Source organism: Protopterus annectens, chromosome 9.part0 (genome assembly GCF_019279795.1).
Source record: "Protopterus annectens isolate FY-2018-M chromosome 9.part0, PAN1.0, whole genome shotgun sequence".
Classification (NCBI taxonomy): domain Eukaryota; kingdom Metazoa; phylum Chordata; order Ceratodontiformes; family Protopteridae; genus Protopterus; species Protopterus annectens.
In genome coordinates, this window is record NC_056743.1 from 1,069,217,380 (window position 1) to 1,069,237,297 (window position 19,918).

General features: G+C 42.5%; 1 protein-coding gene across 1 annotated transcript in view; it reads left to right on the forward strand.

Moving 5' to 3' along the window:
- ESPL1 (extra spindle pole bodies like 1, separase) overlaps positions 1 to 19,918 on the forward strand; it is a 2,570,648-nt gene that overhangs the window by 219,089 nt on the left and 2,331,641 nt on the right. Inside the window, exon 5 of the mRNA XM_044083892.1 lies at positions 13,454 to 13,571. Coding sequence (XP_043939827.1) covers positions 13,454 to 13,571 — 118 coding nt within the window. The remainder of the gene's footprint in view (positions 1 to 13,453; positions 13,572 to 19,918) is intronic.

The window sequence follows — 19,918 nt, forward strand, 5'->3', positions numbered from 1 at the left end:
AGTTCGTGACTAAACTGTTTAATGAGGGGGCAGCTGCAGCTACTATTAGAGTCAACTAGCAGCGATCTCAAATTTTCACTTTGGGAATGAAGGTCTAAATATTATGTCCCATAGACTATCGAAGGCTTTTCTGAGAGGCACTAATCTTTTAAGACCACCCATCAGGCTTCCACTACCACCATGGAACCTAAATCTGGTACTATCAAGATTAATTCTTTCTCCCTTTGAGCTGTCAGCATCATGTGATTTAAAGTTCTTAACATGGAAGACCATTTTCCTAGTGATAATTACATCGGCTAGGAGAGTTTTGGGGTTGCAAGCCTTATCTATAAAACCACCATATTTGTTGTTCCCCAGTGACAGGGTGTCACTCCGAACAAACCCAACCTTTCTACCAAAATTATGTTCAGATTCTAATTTGAACCATTCTATAGATTTGCCAGATTATCATCGTGTTTCACTGTTGCAGTCATTACACTTCGGTTATCCTGCTGGCAGGCAACTCGAGTTCCAAAATCTTGGTCCAGCGTTGGTTGCTGTCGCCTCTTCCCTGACGTCAGTGCGCCAGGGGTATAAAAGTTGCAACCGATGCCATTTTCTTCAGTCTTTCTTGCCGCACGGTGCCCGAAGCAAAAGCAGTTTGCAAGTGCCGGTCGGCCGACTCCTGAGATTTTCAAAATTGAATTTCAGAACCAAAGTCTTCAATAAAGCTAAGTATCCCATTGGGGAAACTTTTTCTTGCTCCAAACCAATGTCAGTAAAAGTTAATAATCGTATTTCTTGTGGGAAGCAAATACCTCATAAGGATTTTCACTCTTACTGTATTATAGGTTCATAGTTTCATACTAGGCTATCTGCCCAAGGGCATTTATAAGCCTAGCCCATAGTTATGTGGCTTTCGCCACCCCTTTAGTTTGAAGAAAACTATGCTTATTATTTTGCTGTGCCTCTGTCAAGCAGTGACACTGAAGTAATCCCTGGGGTATATCTGCGATCTCCCATCCATTGGTCAAGATTCCTCTTGAACAAGGCCAGCGAGGTGCTCTGCCTCACATGTACCGGGATTTTGTTCCACAGCATAGGGAGTCTCTGGGTGATGAATCTGTCCCTCCAGCACGTTCTATTAATAACCGTGTCAAGGTTTAAGTCTCCCGCCCTTGTGGTTCTGAGGATCTAGATTTTTGAGGTGAAGCATATTCATCAAATCTGGGTTTGACATGGCCTTATATGTCAGGCACAGGTCACCTCTGAGCAAGCGGTATGCAACTGAATAGAGCTGGGTTCTTTCAGTCTGGCAGCATAAGACATATTTTTGAGACCCTTTATCCTTTTGGTGAGGAACTTTTGGGGCCTTTCCAGCTGCTGCAGGTGTCGGGTCAGATGCATTCCGAATGGGGCATTGTACTCAATCATAGGTCTAATGAGTGATGAGTACAGGGGGACTATGACCTCCCTAGATCTAGATGTGAATCCCTTCATGATCAGGTGGGCAATGTAGAAGGTTTTCCTAACTACTTTGGCAACATGAGTGTCAAACGAAAGGTTACTGTCAACCTGGGTCCCCAGATCCTTGATGACTTCTTCTGTGCTCAGTGGATTGCCACCTATATGGTAGCTAGGGGTAACCTTGTTTTTCCCGAAGGGTATGACTATGCATTTCTTGGCGTTTAACTTTAGGCCATGGCTCTGGCACCAGTTATCCGTTTCTGTGAGGCCCTTCTGAAGGATATCTATGTCAGATGTGTTTTCGACTATGGCGCCCAGTTTGCAGTCATCTGCAAACTTTGTCAGCCATAACCCTCCTGTGTTTGCTTGTACTTCAGAAAAGTAGATGCCGAACAAGAGTGGTCCCAGGACTGAGCCCTGTGGGACACCACTTGTGACAGGCTTTGAGTCTGACATGGCGCCAGCAACTCTGACCCTGTGGGTTCTGTCACTTAGCCAGTTTGCAACCCATCTTGTGATGTATGGGTTTACATTTAAGCTGATGAGTTTTTCGATGATACCTGAGTGGGGTATTGTGTGAAGGCCTTTGCCAGGTCGAGGTAGGCTGTATGGACTGCCTTGCCCTCATCAATGGCCTTGGTGACTGTTTCAAAAAGTCAACCAAGTTTAAGAGGCATGATCTGCCTTTGACAAAGCCAAACTGGGATGGATCCAAAGTCTGCAAGTTTCCTATGTCTTTATTTATGAGTTCCATTATGATCCTCTCCATGGCTTTGCAGATAAGGCTTGTCAAGCTAATGGGACGGTAATTTCCAGGGTCGGTGGAGGCACCGCCCTTATGAAGTGGGACCACAGTCGCCGCGCCACTCCTTGGGTGTATCCTGAGGTGAGGCTAAGATTAAACAGCTGTCCTAACTGCGGGTTTAATTCCTCATTGAGTTCGTGGAGCACACAGCCGGGGACACCATCCGGTCCCATGGATGCTGTGTTTTTTGCCTTGGAGAGAGCAGGTCTCACCTGGGCGTTGGAGATGTTTGGGGGGCTACAATCCTCTGGTATAGATATCTCTCCTTTTGGGGGGGGGAGAAGTTTGCACTGAACCTGTCAGCCAGTATGTTGGCAATGTGTGTAGGATCAGTAATCTTCACATCATTTTGAACCAATTCCTTGCCTAGGCCCTGACCACGACGTTACTAGTTGTCGGTTTTGTGCTAGATTCAATAAACGCACTGTTAAATGTCTGTTTGATTTTGCTTTACATTATTTTGGATGAAGATTTAATTATATAATGCCGTCGGAACAACCGACCGGAATGTATAAAAAACGCAAAGACAAAGAAAAAGACAGGCATCCGAGGTCCAAAACCGACGACGAAGCCTCTTTTAGGCCAGTCGCTGGTTCTCAGGCGCTTTCGCAGCCCCTGACATCCGCTACCTCAGAGCCACAGGCCGTAGCTGATAGCCACATGGAGACACCGAGGCCTGTGGAAACTCAATGTATTGGCCTACGGAAACTATACCCTCAGATGGGTCCGGAGCCGCTGAGCAGGCACCGGCTTCTGACTGTGTTTTCAGACCTTCACAGCTTACAATTAAGGCTACTACAGCAGCAAAGTCAAAAACACCATTAAAGACAAGGAAGCAAGTGCAGCATTTTCCAGAACAGTCATCCATGCCAAAGAAACAGATGCTTAAAATGGCCGAAGACCTTATTACTTTAATCAGGGGCTCCCATCCCCCTCCTGACAAAAGGCCTCTAGGCAAGACGCTGATTATGATTCCTCTGATCAGGTTTCCATTTCCTCTGATTCTTCTTCTGATCAGGGCTATTCTCTCCCTCCCTATGAGGACTCTGATGCTAAAGAGTCCATTCCTTCAGCCTCACCGCCTGAGCATTATTCTTTTGTGGAAACCCTGCACACCATGAGGGAGCATTTCAATTGGGAGAGCCAGGATTACTCAGAATCCAAGAAAAGTCTCAGAGATCTCCTTTTATTGCCTCAGCACAGGCCCCTTGCTATCCCCCTGAGCTTGATATTGTAGATGTTTTTTCTGAATCCAGCTAGTCTCCTGATTCTTTACCCCCTGCACCAGTAAAGCCAGACAGGTACTTCAGGGTCCCTGACTCTCATAAATTTCTTTCCAAAAACCCTGCTGCAGACCCAGAAACAATTTCTCAGGGTCCTAAAGGGGTTAAGGTTTCCACTGCCAAAAATCCTGTTCCCTCAGATAGGGATTCCAGAGCTCTTGACAGATGGGAGATAAAAGTTTACACTTCTGCTACTTTAGCTGTAAGAGCTTTAAACTGTCAGTTTCACATGCTTAAATATCAACAGTACCTCATGTCATTGTTAAAGCAGAAAATGGTTACAAATATAGAAAGCCCTGACGGTAAAGAAATGCAGGGTTTATTGCATGCAGTTGATCAAGTGGGAAAGCATACTCTGCAATGTGGTTTTGATTCATTAGAGGCTTCTTGTAGAGTCGCAGTTACAGGCTCAGTTATTCGAAGACATGCTTGGTTGAAAGAACAAAGTTTACCTGACCATGTTAAAGTAAAATTATTGGATGCTCCATTACAGCATGATACTTTGGTGTTAAGGCAGAAGAGGTGTTAAAGAAAATGGAGGATAAAGCAAAGTCAATGCAAACGGTGAAAGATTTCTTACAGGTTCAACCACCTAGATTTAGCAGAAACTGGCCTTCAAAAAATTGGTCCTTTCCAGTGTCAGACAGGCCACAAAGAGGCAGATACAGATGCCCAAGAGGCAGATCTCGGCCCCAAGGCTCCTACAGACCTAAACAGTGGGGTGCTTCAGCCCCCAAAGTAGGAGAAGACAAATCACAACCTTATAGGAAATGGTCACAATAACTTTCCTCTGCAAATGCCAAGCTCTTACCAGTTGACAGCACCCCTAGGGGGGAGAACTAGCACTTTTCTCAAAAAATTGGCACATGATCACCCAAGACCAATGGGTGCTGAATATTGTTTCTCAGGGGTACAGGTTCCACTTCACACGCTTCCAAAACCAAAAGGTATGCCAAACCTGCCACAAAACCAATGGACAGAGGCACAAAAACAGATTGCGGCTCTTATGGATATGGGAGCTATTCAAAATGTTCCACAAGAAGAACAGGGGACAAGGATTTTACTCTAGACTTTTCTTAGTACCCAGAAAAGACAAGACAAAGCCTGGAGTCCAATACTGGACCTGTCAATCCTAAATACTTTCCTGGATGTTCCAAAATTCAAAATGTTAACACTACAACAACTTCTGCCCATGCTGGGCAAGAAGGCTTGGATAGTTACTTTGGATCTCAAGGAGGCATACTTGCACGTCCCAATCAGACAATCATGCAGAAGATGCCTCAGATTTATAGCAGGCTCAATGCATTACCAATTCACTGCCCTTTGGCTTATCTACTGTGCCCAGGGGCTTCACAAAATGCCTGGCACCAGTAATTGCATTTTGCAGACAAAAAGGAATTCAAATATATCCCTACTTGGACGACTGTCTTATTCAAGCAGAGAGCAAGGACATTCTTCTAAAGCACCTGGTGTTTGTAAAAACATTGCTAATTTGCCTAGGGTACACAGTAAACGAAAAGAAATCAAAACTAGTGCCCTCTCAAGAGATAATATTCCTGGGTGCAAGCTTAAATACAACTGCCCAGATGGCTTATCTCACGCCAGACAAACAAAGGCAACTGACTCATTACGTTCAAATGATGGCAACAAAGACTCGGCTCCCTGCAAGAAAAATTCTGCAGGCCCTGGGTTTCATGGCATCCTGCATTCTACTAATTCCATATGCAAAACTGCATATGAGAAATCTACAATGGTATCTAAAAAGTGTTTGGACTCAGCATTGTCACAGTCTAGAGACCGTCATAACCTTGATTCCCTGCCTACAACAGGAGTTTCAATGGTGGTCCTAGGCCTGTCACCACAACAAGGGATAGCCTTTCACCTTACCTACAGCCAGGTAGACAATAACAACGGATGCATCGGATTATGCTTGGGGAGCACATATGGCAGGAAAATGTGTTCAGGGCACGTGGCCCAAGGAACAAATGCATCTTCACATCAATCAAAAAGAGATGCTAGCTGTACAGAATGCCCTGACAGCCTTCAAGGACTTTATACATCCAGGACAACTATTAATAAAGACGGACAATACCACAGTTATGTGGTACATAAACAAGCAAGGGGGCACACATTCCTACCCCCTATGCAGACAAGCCATGACTTTGTGGAGCACAGCACTGACCTACCAGTTACATCTGCAAGCACAATTCCTGCCAGGAACAAAAAATACACTGGCAGACGAACTAAGCAGAAATCTCATGGATCCTCACGAATGGAAGCTAAATCCACAAGTGTTCAACATGTTAACAAGGAAATGGGGACGTCCAGACCTAGATCTTTTTGCCTCCCCTTACAATTGCCAAATACAGAAATTTTGCACAAGGACTTATCACTCTTAAGCATGGAAAGTGGATGCTCTATCATTCAGCTGGAAAGGCCTGACAGTCTATGCCTTCCCTCCAATGCCTCTTCTCACCAAGGTGCTTCTAAACGTCAGACGAGAGGCCAAAAATTATCCTTATTGCACCAGACTGGCCACGCCAGCACTGGTACCCAATCCTAAAGAGTTTGTCCCAAGGCCCACCTTGGCCTCTACCTCAAATCCCTCATCTTCTGACACAACAAAACAATCAAATTCTGCACAGTCAACTCAGAACCTTAAACCTGGCAGCATGGCAGATAATGTAGCCACTCAGACTGCACCTCTCTCTAAAGCTGTTATGGATGTAATTTTGGAAGCCAGGAGGCCCAGCACTAGGAAATCTTATGCAGAAAAATGGAAGAGATTCTGTGCTTGGAACCAGGCACAAGGGGCTTGAACCACTTGTCCCCTAATATACCTCAGATTTTGCAATACCTAACTGCGATGTTGTACAAAGGCCTATCTTTTTCATCCATTAAAATCCATTCCTCTGCCATTTCAGCTCATTACAATATGGATCCTCCTATTTTTTCACATCCTCTACTACGACAGTACCTCAGAGGGGCAAAAAATATAGGACCCCCCCTAGGAGAGCACCAGTACCTACTTGGGACCTCAATTTTGTTTTAGAAAAACTAACACTGCCTCCATTTGAACCAGCCACCACAGCTGATCTAGAATTCTTGTAATGGAAAACTGCTCTGCTCCCAGCAATAACTTCAGCAAGAAGAGTCTCAGAGTTACAGGCATTGATGGCTGTGGAACCTTTCCTCATTTTTCATCAGGACAGGGTTTCTCTTAGGACAAACCCAACATTCATGCCAAAAGTGGTCTCCAATGTGGCCTTAAACCAAACCATTCATTTACCTACTTTCTACCCAAATCCCAGAATAAAGGGCAAAGACTTCTGCACGCTTTGGATATACACAGGCATCTACAATTTTACTTGGACAAAGCAAAAGCTTTCAGAAAAACTGAGCAACTGTTTGTAGCATGTGCTGCAGGATCACAAGGAAAGCCTATTACAAAGCAGACAATCTCCAAATGGATAGGACACTGCATCCGCTTCTGTTATGCACAACATGGCAAATCTGTGCCTAAGGGTATTAGGCCTCATTCTACCAGAGCAGCAGCCACTTCCAGCAGCTTTCCTCAGAGGAGTACCAACCAAAGGCATATTAGAAGCTGCAACCTGGAGCTCAGTGCACACTTTCACCAAGCACTACCACTTACCTCTGTACTCCATATCCAGAGCAGGCTTTGCCACTGCAGTTCTGCAGGGCTTGTTAGCCTCGCCATATCCAATTTGGACCCAGCCACCCAACCTCAGCTTTGGGATTCTACCAAAGTGTAATGACTGCAACAGTGAGACACAATGAACATAGTACAGTTGTGTACCTACCATAAATGTAGATGTTCGAGTGTATTCACTGTTGCAGTCCAGGTTACCCACCCACCATCCCCCTTTTCTTTGCTGGGACTTTTCTGTACTTCTCAACTCTATACAACCTATGTGGTGTATTTGCTTGTAGATGAAGGAAATGTTTATAGTAATATATGCATTTTTTTGGCATATTTTTATCTTTTCAGCCTTCCTATCTGGGGGCACCTGACATCTGCCATTTTTTTTTTTAAGCCTAGCCAATTATCTCTTGAGACTCAAACCCTGCACCTTGTGTTTGTAAGGCAAACATCTTAACCATTAGGCCACCCTCCCAACCCTTGGGCAAGACAAACTGAAGAAAATGGCGTCTGTTGCAACTTTTATACCCCTGGCGCACTGACGTCAGGGAAGAGGCAACAGCAACCGACGCCGGACCAAGACTTTGTAACTCGTGCCGACTGCTGGTCGCCTGCCAGCAGGATAACCCAAGTGTAATGACTGCAACAGTGAATACACTCAACATCTACATTTATGGTAGGTACACAACTGTACTTTTTCTTTCCCAAGTATGGCAATAAGGTAGAATATATGCTTCACCAACTTGATGTTCGTAGGCAGTTGCGTTCCTATCTACAAAGGAATTCAGGAAAACTGACCAACTATTTGTTTCCTTTTCAGAATGCAAAAAAGGCATGCCTGTAGCAAAAACTACTCTCAAGGTGGCTGCCAGACTGCATTTTGTTCACTTATAACTCATTAAGCAAACAGCTACTAGACAAGATAAAAGCTCATACTACTAGAGCTGTTTCTACCTCCTCTGATTTTTGTGATAAACTACCAATAGCTACTGTCTGTGCAGCAGATACCTGGGTGAGACCTCGTACGTTTATCTCTCATTACAAAGTAGATCTGGCCTCTAGGGACAGGGCCTGCTTTGGGTCCACTGTTCTGAAGAATATACTCCCATGAGCCATCCAAGAAAAATGGTGCTAGAGACACTGTCCCATCATTACAAAATGGAGGTGAGATAGGACAACTTCACATAAAGAAGTTATGTACCTACCATAACATTCCATGTGAGTTGTCCATCTTGACTTCATTTTTGCATCCCACCCTCCTAACCCCCTTCCTTTGGCTCCTGGAGGAACGAGAGGTCACAATTTGGCACCTAATGTTTTTTTTGACCTCCTCTTAGCTTACCAGCTTACAGTAATTCCTCTTTTCTCTATGCAAGTATATTTGAGTACATACTAGCTATTTCTGTATCGGCAAACAAGATCTGGGGAATGCCCTCCACCATCGTGGGATAGGGAGTGAGCCACAAGCTAGCTGAAGAGCTCGAGCTTTAGTAAATGGCCGAGTCCGAACAGAGGATCGGTTCCGAACCCATCCGTAAAGAATGAAGACGAGATGGACAACTCACATGGAACGTTATGGTAGGTACATAACTTCTTTTTATCCTTGGTATTCTAAATTTTCTCCTGATTATGGCAATAAGTATTTGTATATGTATTTTTGTTTGCATTTGCTGACTTTGACTGGCTATTCACCCCTTTTCAAAGGGGGCCTTAGAGAGAAGCTCCACAAATTACAGGAGAATATTTTGATCTTGTAATTTCTTAAACATTGTAGTAATGGCTCATTTTAAGGCAGTAAAATAACTCATTCTAAATGGGTCTGCAAATGGTCTGTGTCCAGTCACAGAAATAGTTGATGAACTTATTGGAGATTAAAGGTTACATAGATTGTGTAAACTACATTCATCATCCAAGTTAGTTTGTGCATGCCAGTTGCAATATATGCACTTCTGAGAACTGCTCCAGTTTCCTTCTTCAGGTAGTCACTTTTAAACATACTTTTTTTTCCCCGTTTTCTTCCCTTCTCTCATTCTGACAGCCATTCCACTGCTCCATATTCTTTGCTGGGCTCCTTCAATCCAATGCCCAATTTTTTATGCTGGGGCCAACAAGGATCTTGGTGATGGTGGGGGTCAATGCTTTCCTAAATCAAGCCAGTTTTTCTTTCAACTACCTGGTTTCGTTCCCCCCTCTCCTTGTGCGAGACTAGTGGTGCATTGAAGGGGCTAGCATGCAGTGGAGATGAGCAATGTACTTCCTTACCTCCACAAAAGCTCAGCCAAGTCTCAGCCCTTTTTTAGACAATGTCTGCTATTGTGACATCCCCCCAACCTCGACCATGGACCATCTCAGGAGATGCCCCAGGGCTGTTCCCCCTCCCAGGGACTGTAATGCCCATTCACCTTGCCAATCCATGTGTCACCAGAGCTGCTAACAGAACCTGGGTAGGCTAAGTTGCAGTCATGGCTTTGTCCCTGTATGCACTGGAGTGGCTAAGTTTCCTACATTTAACGTAAGTATTTTTTGCTTGCTGATACTAGTGTACATTCCCACAGGTTTAAAGTATTTGAACCAGTTATATTTATTGGATAGAAAATGGGGTGCTGGGAAGAGAAGTTTTGATGCTGGTGAACAGCTGGCTGTGTTGACGAGTAGGGTGGGTGACATAATCAATTCTACCTATCTGAGCATAGTAGGCACATTAGCAAGGTGATGAAATGTGAGGTCTAGCTTCGTGATGGTGTTTGGTGGTAGATCACAGTAGCAGGCTAGTTATCTCAGAGTTTTGAGATATAGCTACACTAAAGGGCAATGCCATGAGAGGAGTTGGATCTTAACTCATTATAGTGATAGGTCTTGGGGTGTGTTTGAAGTAAATCTTGCAAATGTATTGTAACATTTTTGTCTGAAGATGGTGTGTAAATTGATCTCTTGTGTTTTGAGATGAGTTTGGGGTATACGAGAGTAGCTTTTTATTGTTTAGTGAGAGTAATTTGCTTAACGACAGTATACAGGTCATACATATATACTGAGTAATAAAGAACCTAAGATGAAAGCCTGAGAAAATATCTGTTTACATTGAGAAGAGAGTCCTGCCACTCACTTTACACACACAGCTGGCAAACCAGTTATTGGTTTGTTGATTTAGAACCAGGTGGGATAGCTTGTGGAGTAGTAGTGACTGGGACACTGTGTGAAAACCATTAGGCCAATGAACAGTACGAAGACTAGCACTTCTGGTTTCTTCAGCTATTTTACAGTATCTAGGTAGGACAACAGAACTGATTTAGTGTTGTAATTTTAGGTTAAAATCGGTGTTTGGGAGAATGGGGCCTGCACTGAAAAGGAGAGTCTAACTAAACTTAATTGGACAAACCTGGTAAACAAAGCAAAATATTTAATGTTTTGGTAAAGTAAACTCAAACTAATGTGCTGAGTATTGAGGGCAACATCTCAAGCTGTTAACTTCTTTGCATAACTGGAAATCAAGTAATTAAGAAAAATTAAAAGAATTCTTGCACAGCAGTTTTAAAGAACTTTTCAGAACGTTAAAACAGATGTACTGGGTTGTTTTAATTGCTTGGCCTTAAAATTTTATTTTTTTTGCCTGAACCTACCTATGAGTTCATACTAACATATTTTGAGCAGTGACCATTTGTAACAAGCAGCATTTGTTTTGTTTTTTTTTCAAAATAGTATATGAAAGCTAGATGCTTTTACTAGTTCTGCACAAAAATACTTAATTAGCCCAATTACCCTTTACTCTGGTTAGATTCCAGGATGATTTGGGCATGGAAAAGATATGGCTGTTTAAGATACTTGGATGGTAAGATGGAGTTGCTGCTCTGATTCTTTTAAAGACTGCTGTTACAAATGACTATTAGTCTGCAGAGTTCCACATTTCCATCTTAAATGCATTTTTGCTGATTGTTTAGGTATTATAGGGTTACACTTAATATTGTTTGGTATAATGTGGAATATCAACACTATGATCACTTTACGTATTTCTAGACATAATTCCCTCAGTCTCTATTTTGAGATGTATGGCTGTCTAATCAGATTAGTGCTCTTGAGTTACTTCTGAAAAGGCACTTGTCCACTTATTAGTGAGCAGGTCTTACTAAGCACACACATGCAGGTGCAAATGTGATTACAAAATTGGTTATTCTAGAATAACATTATTCAGTACTGTTTGAAAGGAATAGCTTATGTACATGAAAAGTTTTACCAGGCTATGATTCCTTCATTTCTCTTGGGTCAGGCAATGAACACCAAAGACTAGACTTAGTATTGTGGTTTTGAGGGACAGTCTTCCTTGCTGTCAAGTACTATGACGCCTAGTATAGTTAACTCTATTATCTGGAATTCAAGCAGCCAGGAAAGAAAATTGAAGAATTACAGTACAGTATGAACAATTTCGTTTTTCACGTGTTGCACTTTCTGCCCCCCGCAGAAACATACCTTATGTTTCTAGATTTGAGTTTTAAAAAGGAAGATATAAATTCCCTCTCTCCCCAACTGGAGAACAAGTCAAACCAAATAAGTCAAATTGCTAAAATATCAACACTCGCTCCATACTCAGTTTGCACATTCTGTTTCCGATCTCTCTCACATACACACTCTTCAGCTTTCATACATCTCTCTGATCTCTCACACACTTTCTCTTCTGCTTTCATGCATTCACTCACTCTATTCAATTAATTCAATTCCAATCCACTCTGCCACTGAAAACCTTTCCATGTGCCACTCTTTCTAGCGGACATGAATTTAAAATATTCCAGCCAGCCTTTTAATTACTGTATTTTAATATTAAAATCAAATCAATACGGTGTTTATGGTATAGTATAGGGTGCAGTATTTGTCAGGTCTATTTTTATTAGTAACTCTCAGGCAACTAGAAACTACACTTATCTGGCATCTACCAGTCCCCATGGGTGCTGGTTAACAGAGTTTACTATAATCTCTGTGTAACCAAATATAGAAAAAGTAGGGCATATATTTCATGCATGCTGCCCTGTACTCGTGTAATGGTAAACTAATTAAATTATATTTGTGTAAATGCTTTACAGCTACATAATAAGTTAAGAACTGTGAGCATTTGTATTAGGTAAATGGTTTTGTTTAGAAGTGAGTGAGGAATGTGTTCTAAGAGCATAAAAAGTACAAATACTTTGTACATTTGAATGGTTCTCGTTACTTTTCCACTAACACAACTACACTAATTATACATTCTGATAGGAAAGATTTTTGCAAAACATTATTCCCCCAATTTTTCTTTTATTGGTTGTTTGCCTAGATTGCTGGGTGTCCTAGTACTTGAGCAGCAAAAAGTCACTGGTACGAATGTTATACAGACATAGATATAGTTCATTTATAGACTTGAAGGTAAGGATGTGTGCATTGCATTGTGATAAGATGCAACTGTTTACGTGATGTGGAGATAAGCAGCTGGATTTTCATTTGATAATCAAGGTGGATTAATTTATCTAGCTTTTTTTTTTTTTTTTTTTTTTTTTTTGCTACTTAATTTGCATTATTCAGTGATGTTTGATTTCTTTTAATTATCATCCTGTATTTGCTTTTTATGAAACCTCTGTCAATGTCGTCACCTCTCTTTATCATTAAGTCCGAGTGCCTCCAGGTGCATCTGCAGTTAATTCCTACTGATGCCTCTAGGCGTCAAATATTGCTTGGTCATATTTGCTTCAATAATTTGAAAACCATGCTATGTACTAGGTTTTAAAAGATTTTATCTTAAAAAAAGGTATGCTAAATTAGTTTTTCATTGCTTCCTTAAAAATCATGAAAAGAGTACTGCTCCAGAATATCTTTAAGTCTTGAAAATTAATGATTTCTTACCAAGCTGTTATGGTAACTGTTGTACTATCTCTTTGATAAGGATTGTCTTGGCTATTTACCTGATTTAATGATGTGGAAGTGTAAATGTACATTTCTGTTTGTTGGGAATGTATGCCGTCAAAATAAGCCAGAAAAGCGACAAATGTGACTAGCATCTAGGAATTACTCTTAAGTGTGTAGATCTGATTTTGTCTAATGCTCAAGCAATTGAACAGGGGTAGCTTTGTTTTAATTTGTGTAGGAGGGTTTGCCTGATAAATGATTCGAGGACCTAAAAATTCTAGCAGTTGACTTAAGTGATCTAATAAATAAAAATGTTAGGGGTGTGCATGATGAATTATCCAAGGAGCTATGTTAGTTTTTGTATGCTAATGTTTGTGTTTTCTTCTAAAACAGGAGCGTGGTTCTGACCACCAACAGTTGATTTCCAAGTGTTGCAGTGTAGCTGAGTGGATGGTGGATGGTCTGCAAGATATGTCAGAGGAAGATCAAATGGAGTACATAAACCTGACAGGTTTGGCTGACTTGTAGTTAACATTTATTTCTGTATGAGCAGGATTTTGGTCGTATACTGTGAATCTGGAAAAATGTGATCTAGGCTAATGTGATCTAGGTTGTTCAGAGATGAGATGTTGATACTAAGTGCAAAATGTGACAGAATCCCTGATGATGATAGGCTTAAGGTTCTTAAAATTATAAGGATAACTGTGACAAGCTTGTTTTTTATTAGACCTGTCTGCCAAAGGTGAATTTCAGTCCTCCCCTAGAGTTATTAGCAATCTGCTGATCAATAGTCTGTCACTGTTGCAGTAGCCTAAACTATATGGGTCCTTACCCTGTGAGGACTGGCCAACTTCATAAACCTGAAGGGTGGTTCCACGTGCTCAACTGCCAGGAGCTGAAGTAGAGCTTCATAAAAAGGCAATTGAATAGCAAAAGGCTGCAGAGCTTTTTTGTTGCAGAAGGGTGCTGCTTTGGTGGGCCTCCATGGAACAGTCTGCTAGGAACCCTCTAGAGCTGGACAGGTTTTCCCCATGTTGGGGAAAACAACCTAAATATAATTCTATGATGAAAACATGTGTTTTATAACTGCTTTATTGTGTCAAGCTAGGAAACTTACTGTTACCTTTTCCAAGGCAGTTGACATGTACATGCATTTGTGAATTTTTTGTGCGGAAGTGTTTAAATCTGATGTCAATCTTCATTCTATCCTTGACAGATGAGTTCGGTTCCGATATCTAAATCGACTCTGCTGTTACTAGAGCTCGCACCAACCAAAAACTCTTGAACTTCGCCTTTACCCAAAATCCCTTTCTCTGTTTCCTCCGATCTTATTTGCCGCCTTCCAAAACGGTCGCATGAAACAATTACTCTCAAGCGTAGGTGGTTCAGGTAAATTTTTGTCAACTTTTCTTAGTTTCTACTTCTATCACTTTTCGTACACTTACTGCAGCTCTGTAAGCATCATCACTGATAATCCCTGCCCTTTTACGCCTTTCTGTATTCCCTGCTATCATGTTGATGGTCCCCCTCCTCCGCTATTTCTTATCCCTGTAAACGCTTGTGTATTCCTTCCACTATCATTGCTGATAGCTTCTTCTGTTTTCCTTTCTGAATGTAAAAAAAAAAATCGTAAAATCTGTCTCTACTTTGTAATTGATGCATTTTGTTATTTACCTGGTTTTGTTTAATCTACTTCTCATTTTGTCATGGCTGAGAAGGTAAGCCCCCCTCTGATTTCAAAACATGCCAGAAGTGTGGCCATAAATTTCCCAACTCTGATTACCATTCTTTGTGTGTATTGCCTCGGCCCCTACCATTTACAGAAAGATTGTAGCATCTGTCATGCTTTCAGCCACAGGGCTCAAGTGGAAAGGTATAATAAACCTATTCTGAAAGGACTACTTCCGTCAGTTTTGGAGAAGCCTTATCCACTGTAGATAAAGCTAAGACTGATGTCTCATCCCCCTCTTTTTCTTCCATTGAAAAAGCCGAGAAAAGAAGTCTTGGTTCTGATCTCTCCGTCAGCTCCGAAAACCAGAAAATTGAAGACCCTGTTCAGAAAGTTCCCATGGAACTGCAGGCCTCTGCTGCTGACACTCCACTACCGGCAACATTCATTCTGGCGCCAGAAAGGCTCATCCAGACTCTGCTACACTTTGCTGTGAAGGAAAGGTTAGTTTGCTTTTATTTTTTGTATTACTGTATTGCCTTTCTATATTTTGAATACTGTAGTTTTTCTTTACCTTGTGTTTTGCTTGCATTCTGTTTTAACAGCATATTAAAACTTCAAGAGACACCACAGCTCTCTCTGTTCTGAGTCAGGCAGAAATAAGAACTGATTAAGGACCACTGTCTTTCTAGTTGCCCGCCTCTTATGTTAATCTGACCATATATCTCATTTCTCTCTACTTTCACTGGCTTATGTGAGTAATCACAAAATCATCATTTTTGAAATCCCACCCCTTCAATTATTTAAATGTATTGGCCATCCTACAGTATTTCATAGTACCAAAATACAAAAGTGACCACCCCTTTCAATCCATCTTGCTGTTTTAAAAATAGTAACTCTCCACTAAACCTTAACTTTTTAAACAGGTAAAACTCAAGTTACCTACTTTCACATCTAACTTCTCCAGTGCACACTGCAGAGTGCATTCTTTTCAATCTTACCTTTAAGCATCCCTGTGACTAGCACTTTCTCTAATACCTGCTGGAAAGCACTAGGAAGCCTTAAACTCATACAAACACTGAACTCTCCTTGTTAACAAGGAGAAATTAATAGTAGGCACTAAACTGCCTATAATTGCAAAGTACCTTGCTAAGGAAACAGCTCCTATACTTTACAAAGAAAAAAAAAAGCCCCAAACCAGGCATGTCCAAGGGTCAGCTTCTGGTGATTTCTCCTGTCCACCTGGTGAATCTGGGCATACTGGGGCAATGCAGCAATTGCCTCATGCACACAGACCTCTCCTCCTACCACCCAACACTACAACCTGTGAGAGATGCACTTACATAGCCAAAATGGAAGCAAAGCTTTCTCCACCCAAGATTGTGCTAAACAGTCAAGAGGTGAAGGTTAACACCCACACTACACCTCAAGCAACACCAACACCCACATATAGCAACAGTAAATCCACATATGCAGAGGCCCTTAACTGTAATCTGCCCAAGCAACAAAGACCTCTGAAGCTGAAACGCAAACAAACACCAATCACAACCAATGTGTTGCATAGTTCACAACACCAGTGTGCCACCCAGCAACAGCCCCTAAGGCAAGACAATGTACCTAACACTTTAGTCATAGGTGACTCTAGTCCGGCACAGTGATGTCCCTCTCACCAGGTTTAAGGAGAAAATTAGTCAGCTGCCTGTCTGGTGCCAGGATCCGCCACATAACGCATGCACTCAAGTCACTCCACAACAAGTACAAATATGACTGTCATTGTCCATGTTGGAGTGAATGACTTGAGACGTACCTCCCTGGACTACATGAAGAGACATGGAAGAGCTCTCGGATCATGTGGCCCAGGTAGGTATGACCCTAGCCCTGAGTAGCATCCTGCCTTTGCCCAGAATGATACCACAATATAAGGATAAAATGATTGACTTCAACAATTGGCTAAGCTTATGGTGTCATTCAAAGGGGATCCAGTATCTGTCTGCCTGGGATGACATGATTGACAGACCACGATGCTTTGCCAGAGATGGTCTGCACCTGTCGCCCCTGGGATTCAGGTTACTGGCTAAGGCTCTTGCCAACCCCTATAGTGCCTTTTTTAGGCAAACTTCAAAGGACAAAACCACCACCGTAACAGGTACAAGCATGCAAAATCTGAAGGTAATGCTACTCAATGCTAGAAGTCTAAACCTCAAAATGCACTCTCTCGAGGCACTCCTAAAAATGGAGAACATCGATATCTGTGCAGTAACTTAGACCTGGTTCAAGAGAGCACCCCTGCAATACCAGGCTACAACTCTTTCCACACTTTTCGGCCACCAAACCAGGACCGAAACACTAAAGGTGGAGGAGTGTCAATATTCACCAAGGATAGTCACACCACCAGGCTAGTTGGCCAACACAATGTGTCTGAAATTCTCCAAGTGTAACCAACACTAGGTAAGACTGCAATCCAAATTGTAGCTTGCTACAGATCCCCCACCATACCCCAAGATTCTCACTACACCTTTCTAGACATACTGGAAAATATTAAGAGAACCAAACACCCTAATACTGGGTGATTTTAACTATCCTGCCATTAACTGGGAAAACTACTCATGTCCCAACACCTTTGCGCAGCGGTTCTTGGAATTCATAAATTCCAACACCCTGGATCAACTAATCCATATTCCCACCAGGGGCTCCAATATCCTAGACCTGGTCATTACCAACATGGGAAATCAATGCTCCATACCTATGGTCACCCTCTTGTTAGTCAGATCTGACCATAAGCTAATCACCCTTAACATCCACATCCCACCCCCACCCCCCAGTAAAGAAACAACCATAAAAAACTTCTCCAAAGCCAACTTCATGCTACTCAAGTCAGAAGTGACAAACTTCATGACACCCATGCAGACGGGAACTGAAACTTCAACTGCTGAATCCTACACTAAGGCACTGTACGAGCACATCCACTCATGCATGAATCGTGCCATCCCAAATAGAACCAAAATGCTCTCATCCAAAAAAAGGAAGCCAATCTGGTGGTCCCCTGCCATAAACAAACTTTACAACAAAAGGAAGAAACATTTGCAGAAAAGAGGAAAATCCCAGGATGCAAAAAACTCCCTTACTAGCCTCAGTAAGAAACTGAGATGCCTCATAAAATCCTCCAAAGCTAGTTACGAAAATAAAATTGCCAAAGATTCCAAAGACAACCACAAAGCATTCTATAACTGTCAAGAATCTAAATGGCAATGCTCAGATCTGCTCTGAGCTAAAACAGAATGGCATTAAATATACTGATCCGAAGGATATTGCCAATATCCTGGCAGATCGATTCAGTGCCATCCTCACCCCCCTCTCACCCCCTAAATGGCCCATCTCAATACCGGAAGATTGCCAAACTCCAGTAATAACGGCCACACAGGTACAAAATGCACTCTCTAAAGCCAAGAATACAGCATCCATGGGACCAGATGACATCCCGGGCTGTGTACTACATGAACTACAATATGAACTGGCACCTCACCTAAGTGTCATGTTTAATCATAGCCTCACCTCAGGTTTCGTGCCCACTGAGTGGCGCAGAGCTACAGTTATCCCAATCCACAAGGGGGGATCCACCTTGGATCCCGGAAGCTACCGTCCCATCAGTCTGACAAGCCTTATCTGCAAGGCCATGGAGCGTATTATCATGGAACTTATAAACAAAGACATTGGCAACCTTCAAGCACTGGACCCCACCCAGTTTGGGTTTGTGAAGGGCCGGTCTTGTCTCCTGAATCTGATTGACTTCTTTGAATCAGTCTCCAGAGCTATGGACAAGGGTAAGGAGGTCCACACAGCCTATCTAGACCTTGCCAAGGCCTTTGACACCATCCCCCACTCTGGAATCATGGATAAACTTACTAAGTTGGGCATTAATCCCTATGTCACCCAATGGGTTGCTAAATGGCTTACTGATAGAACCCATACTATAAAAGTAGCCGACTCCAAATCCAGCTCCAGACAAGTGACAAGTGGAGTACCTCAGGATTCAGTCCTGGGGCCGCTCTTGTTTGACATCTACTTCTCTGAAGTACAGGTCAACACTAAGGGACTCTGGCTAACAAAGTTTGCAGATGACTGCAAACTGGGAGCCATTATTGAATCCCCAAATAATGTGGATACTCTACAAAAGGGCCTTACAGAAACAGATGCTTGGTGCCAGAGCCATGGGCTCAAGCTCAATGCCAAGAAATGTATTATCCCCTTTGGGAAAAAACATGTATCCATGAATTACCATATAGGTGGCAGTACACTAAACACAGAAAGTGTGATAAGAGACTTAGGGACACAGGTGGACAGTGGTCTCACCTTCGATAACCACATCGCCACAACAGTCAGGAAATCCTTCTATGTGACACACCTTATCACGAAGGGCTTTTCATCCAGAAAAAAGGAGGTCATTGTCCCACTGTACTCATCCCTCATTAGACCCATTATAGAATACAACGCCCCATTTGATATGTACCTCTCAAGATATCTGCAACAACTGGAAAGGCCTCAGAAATACCTCACTAAAAGAATCACAGGCCTAAAGCAGATGCCCTATGCTGACCGCCTTAAACTCCAGCTATACTCTGTCGCATATCGTCTACTCAGAGGCGATCTCTGCTTAACATACAAGGCCATGTCAAACCCAGAGCTGTTGGACATGCTACACTTAAAGAAATCCCAATCCCTCAGAGCTACACGCTCCAGGGATCTAAACCTTGTCATCACAATAAACAAAACATGCTGGAGGGATAGGTTCCTGACCCAGATTGCCCATACATGTCAAGCAGAGTGCCTCTTTGGACCTCTTCAAGAGGAACCTTGACGATTGGATGGGAGAAAGGAAATTCACCCCAGGGATCACGTCAGTCGCCCTGCTAGACAGGGGTCCAGGAAAGTAAATAATGTGGGAAGAAATAGCCAGGGAATTGTTATGGCTATGCTTGTATAGGCCCTAGGGCTGATAGCCTAGTACCAACCTATGAACCTATTGCAATTTTGAGCCTTTCGACGTCTAAGGTCTTGGAACAGGATAAGACTACTGGCTCACTAAACTTTTTCTACCTAGAACTACATACTCTTCATCAATAGATCCCTTTGCTGGGGAGCTACCAGAAGTGTTTTTGCAGAGACCTAAGTTCCCTTCCACTTCATCTTTC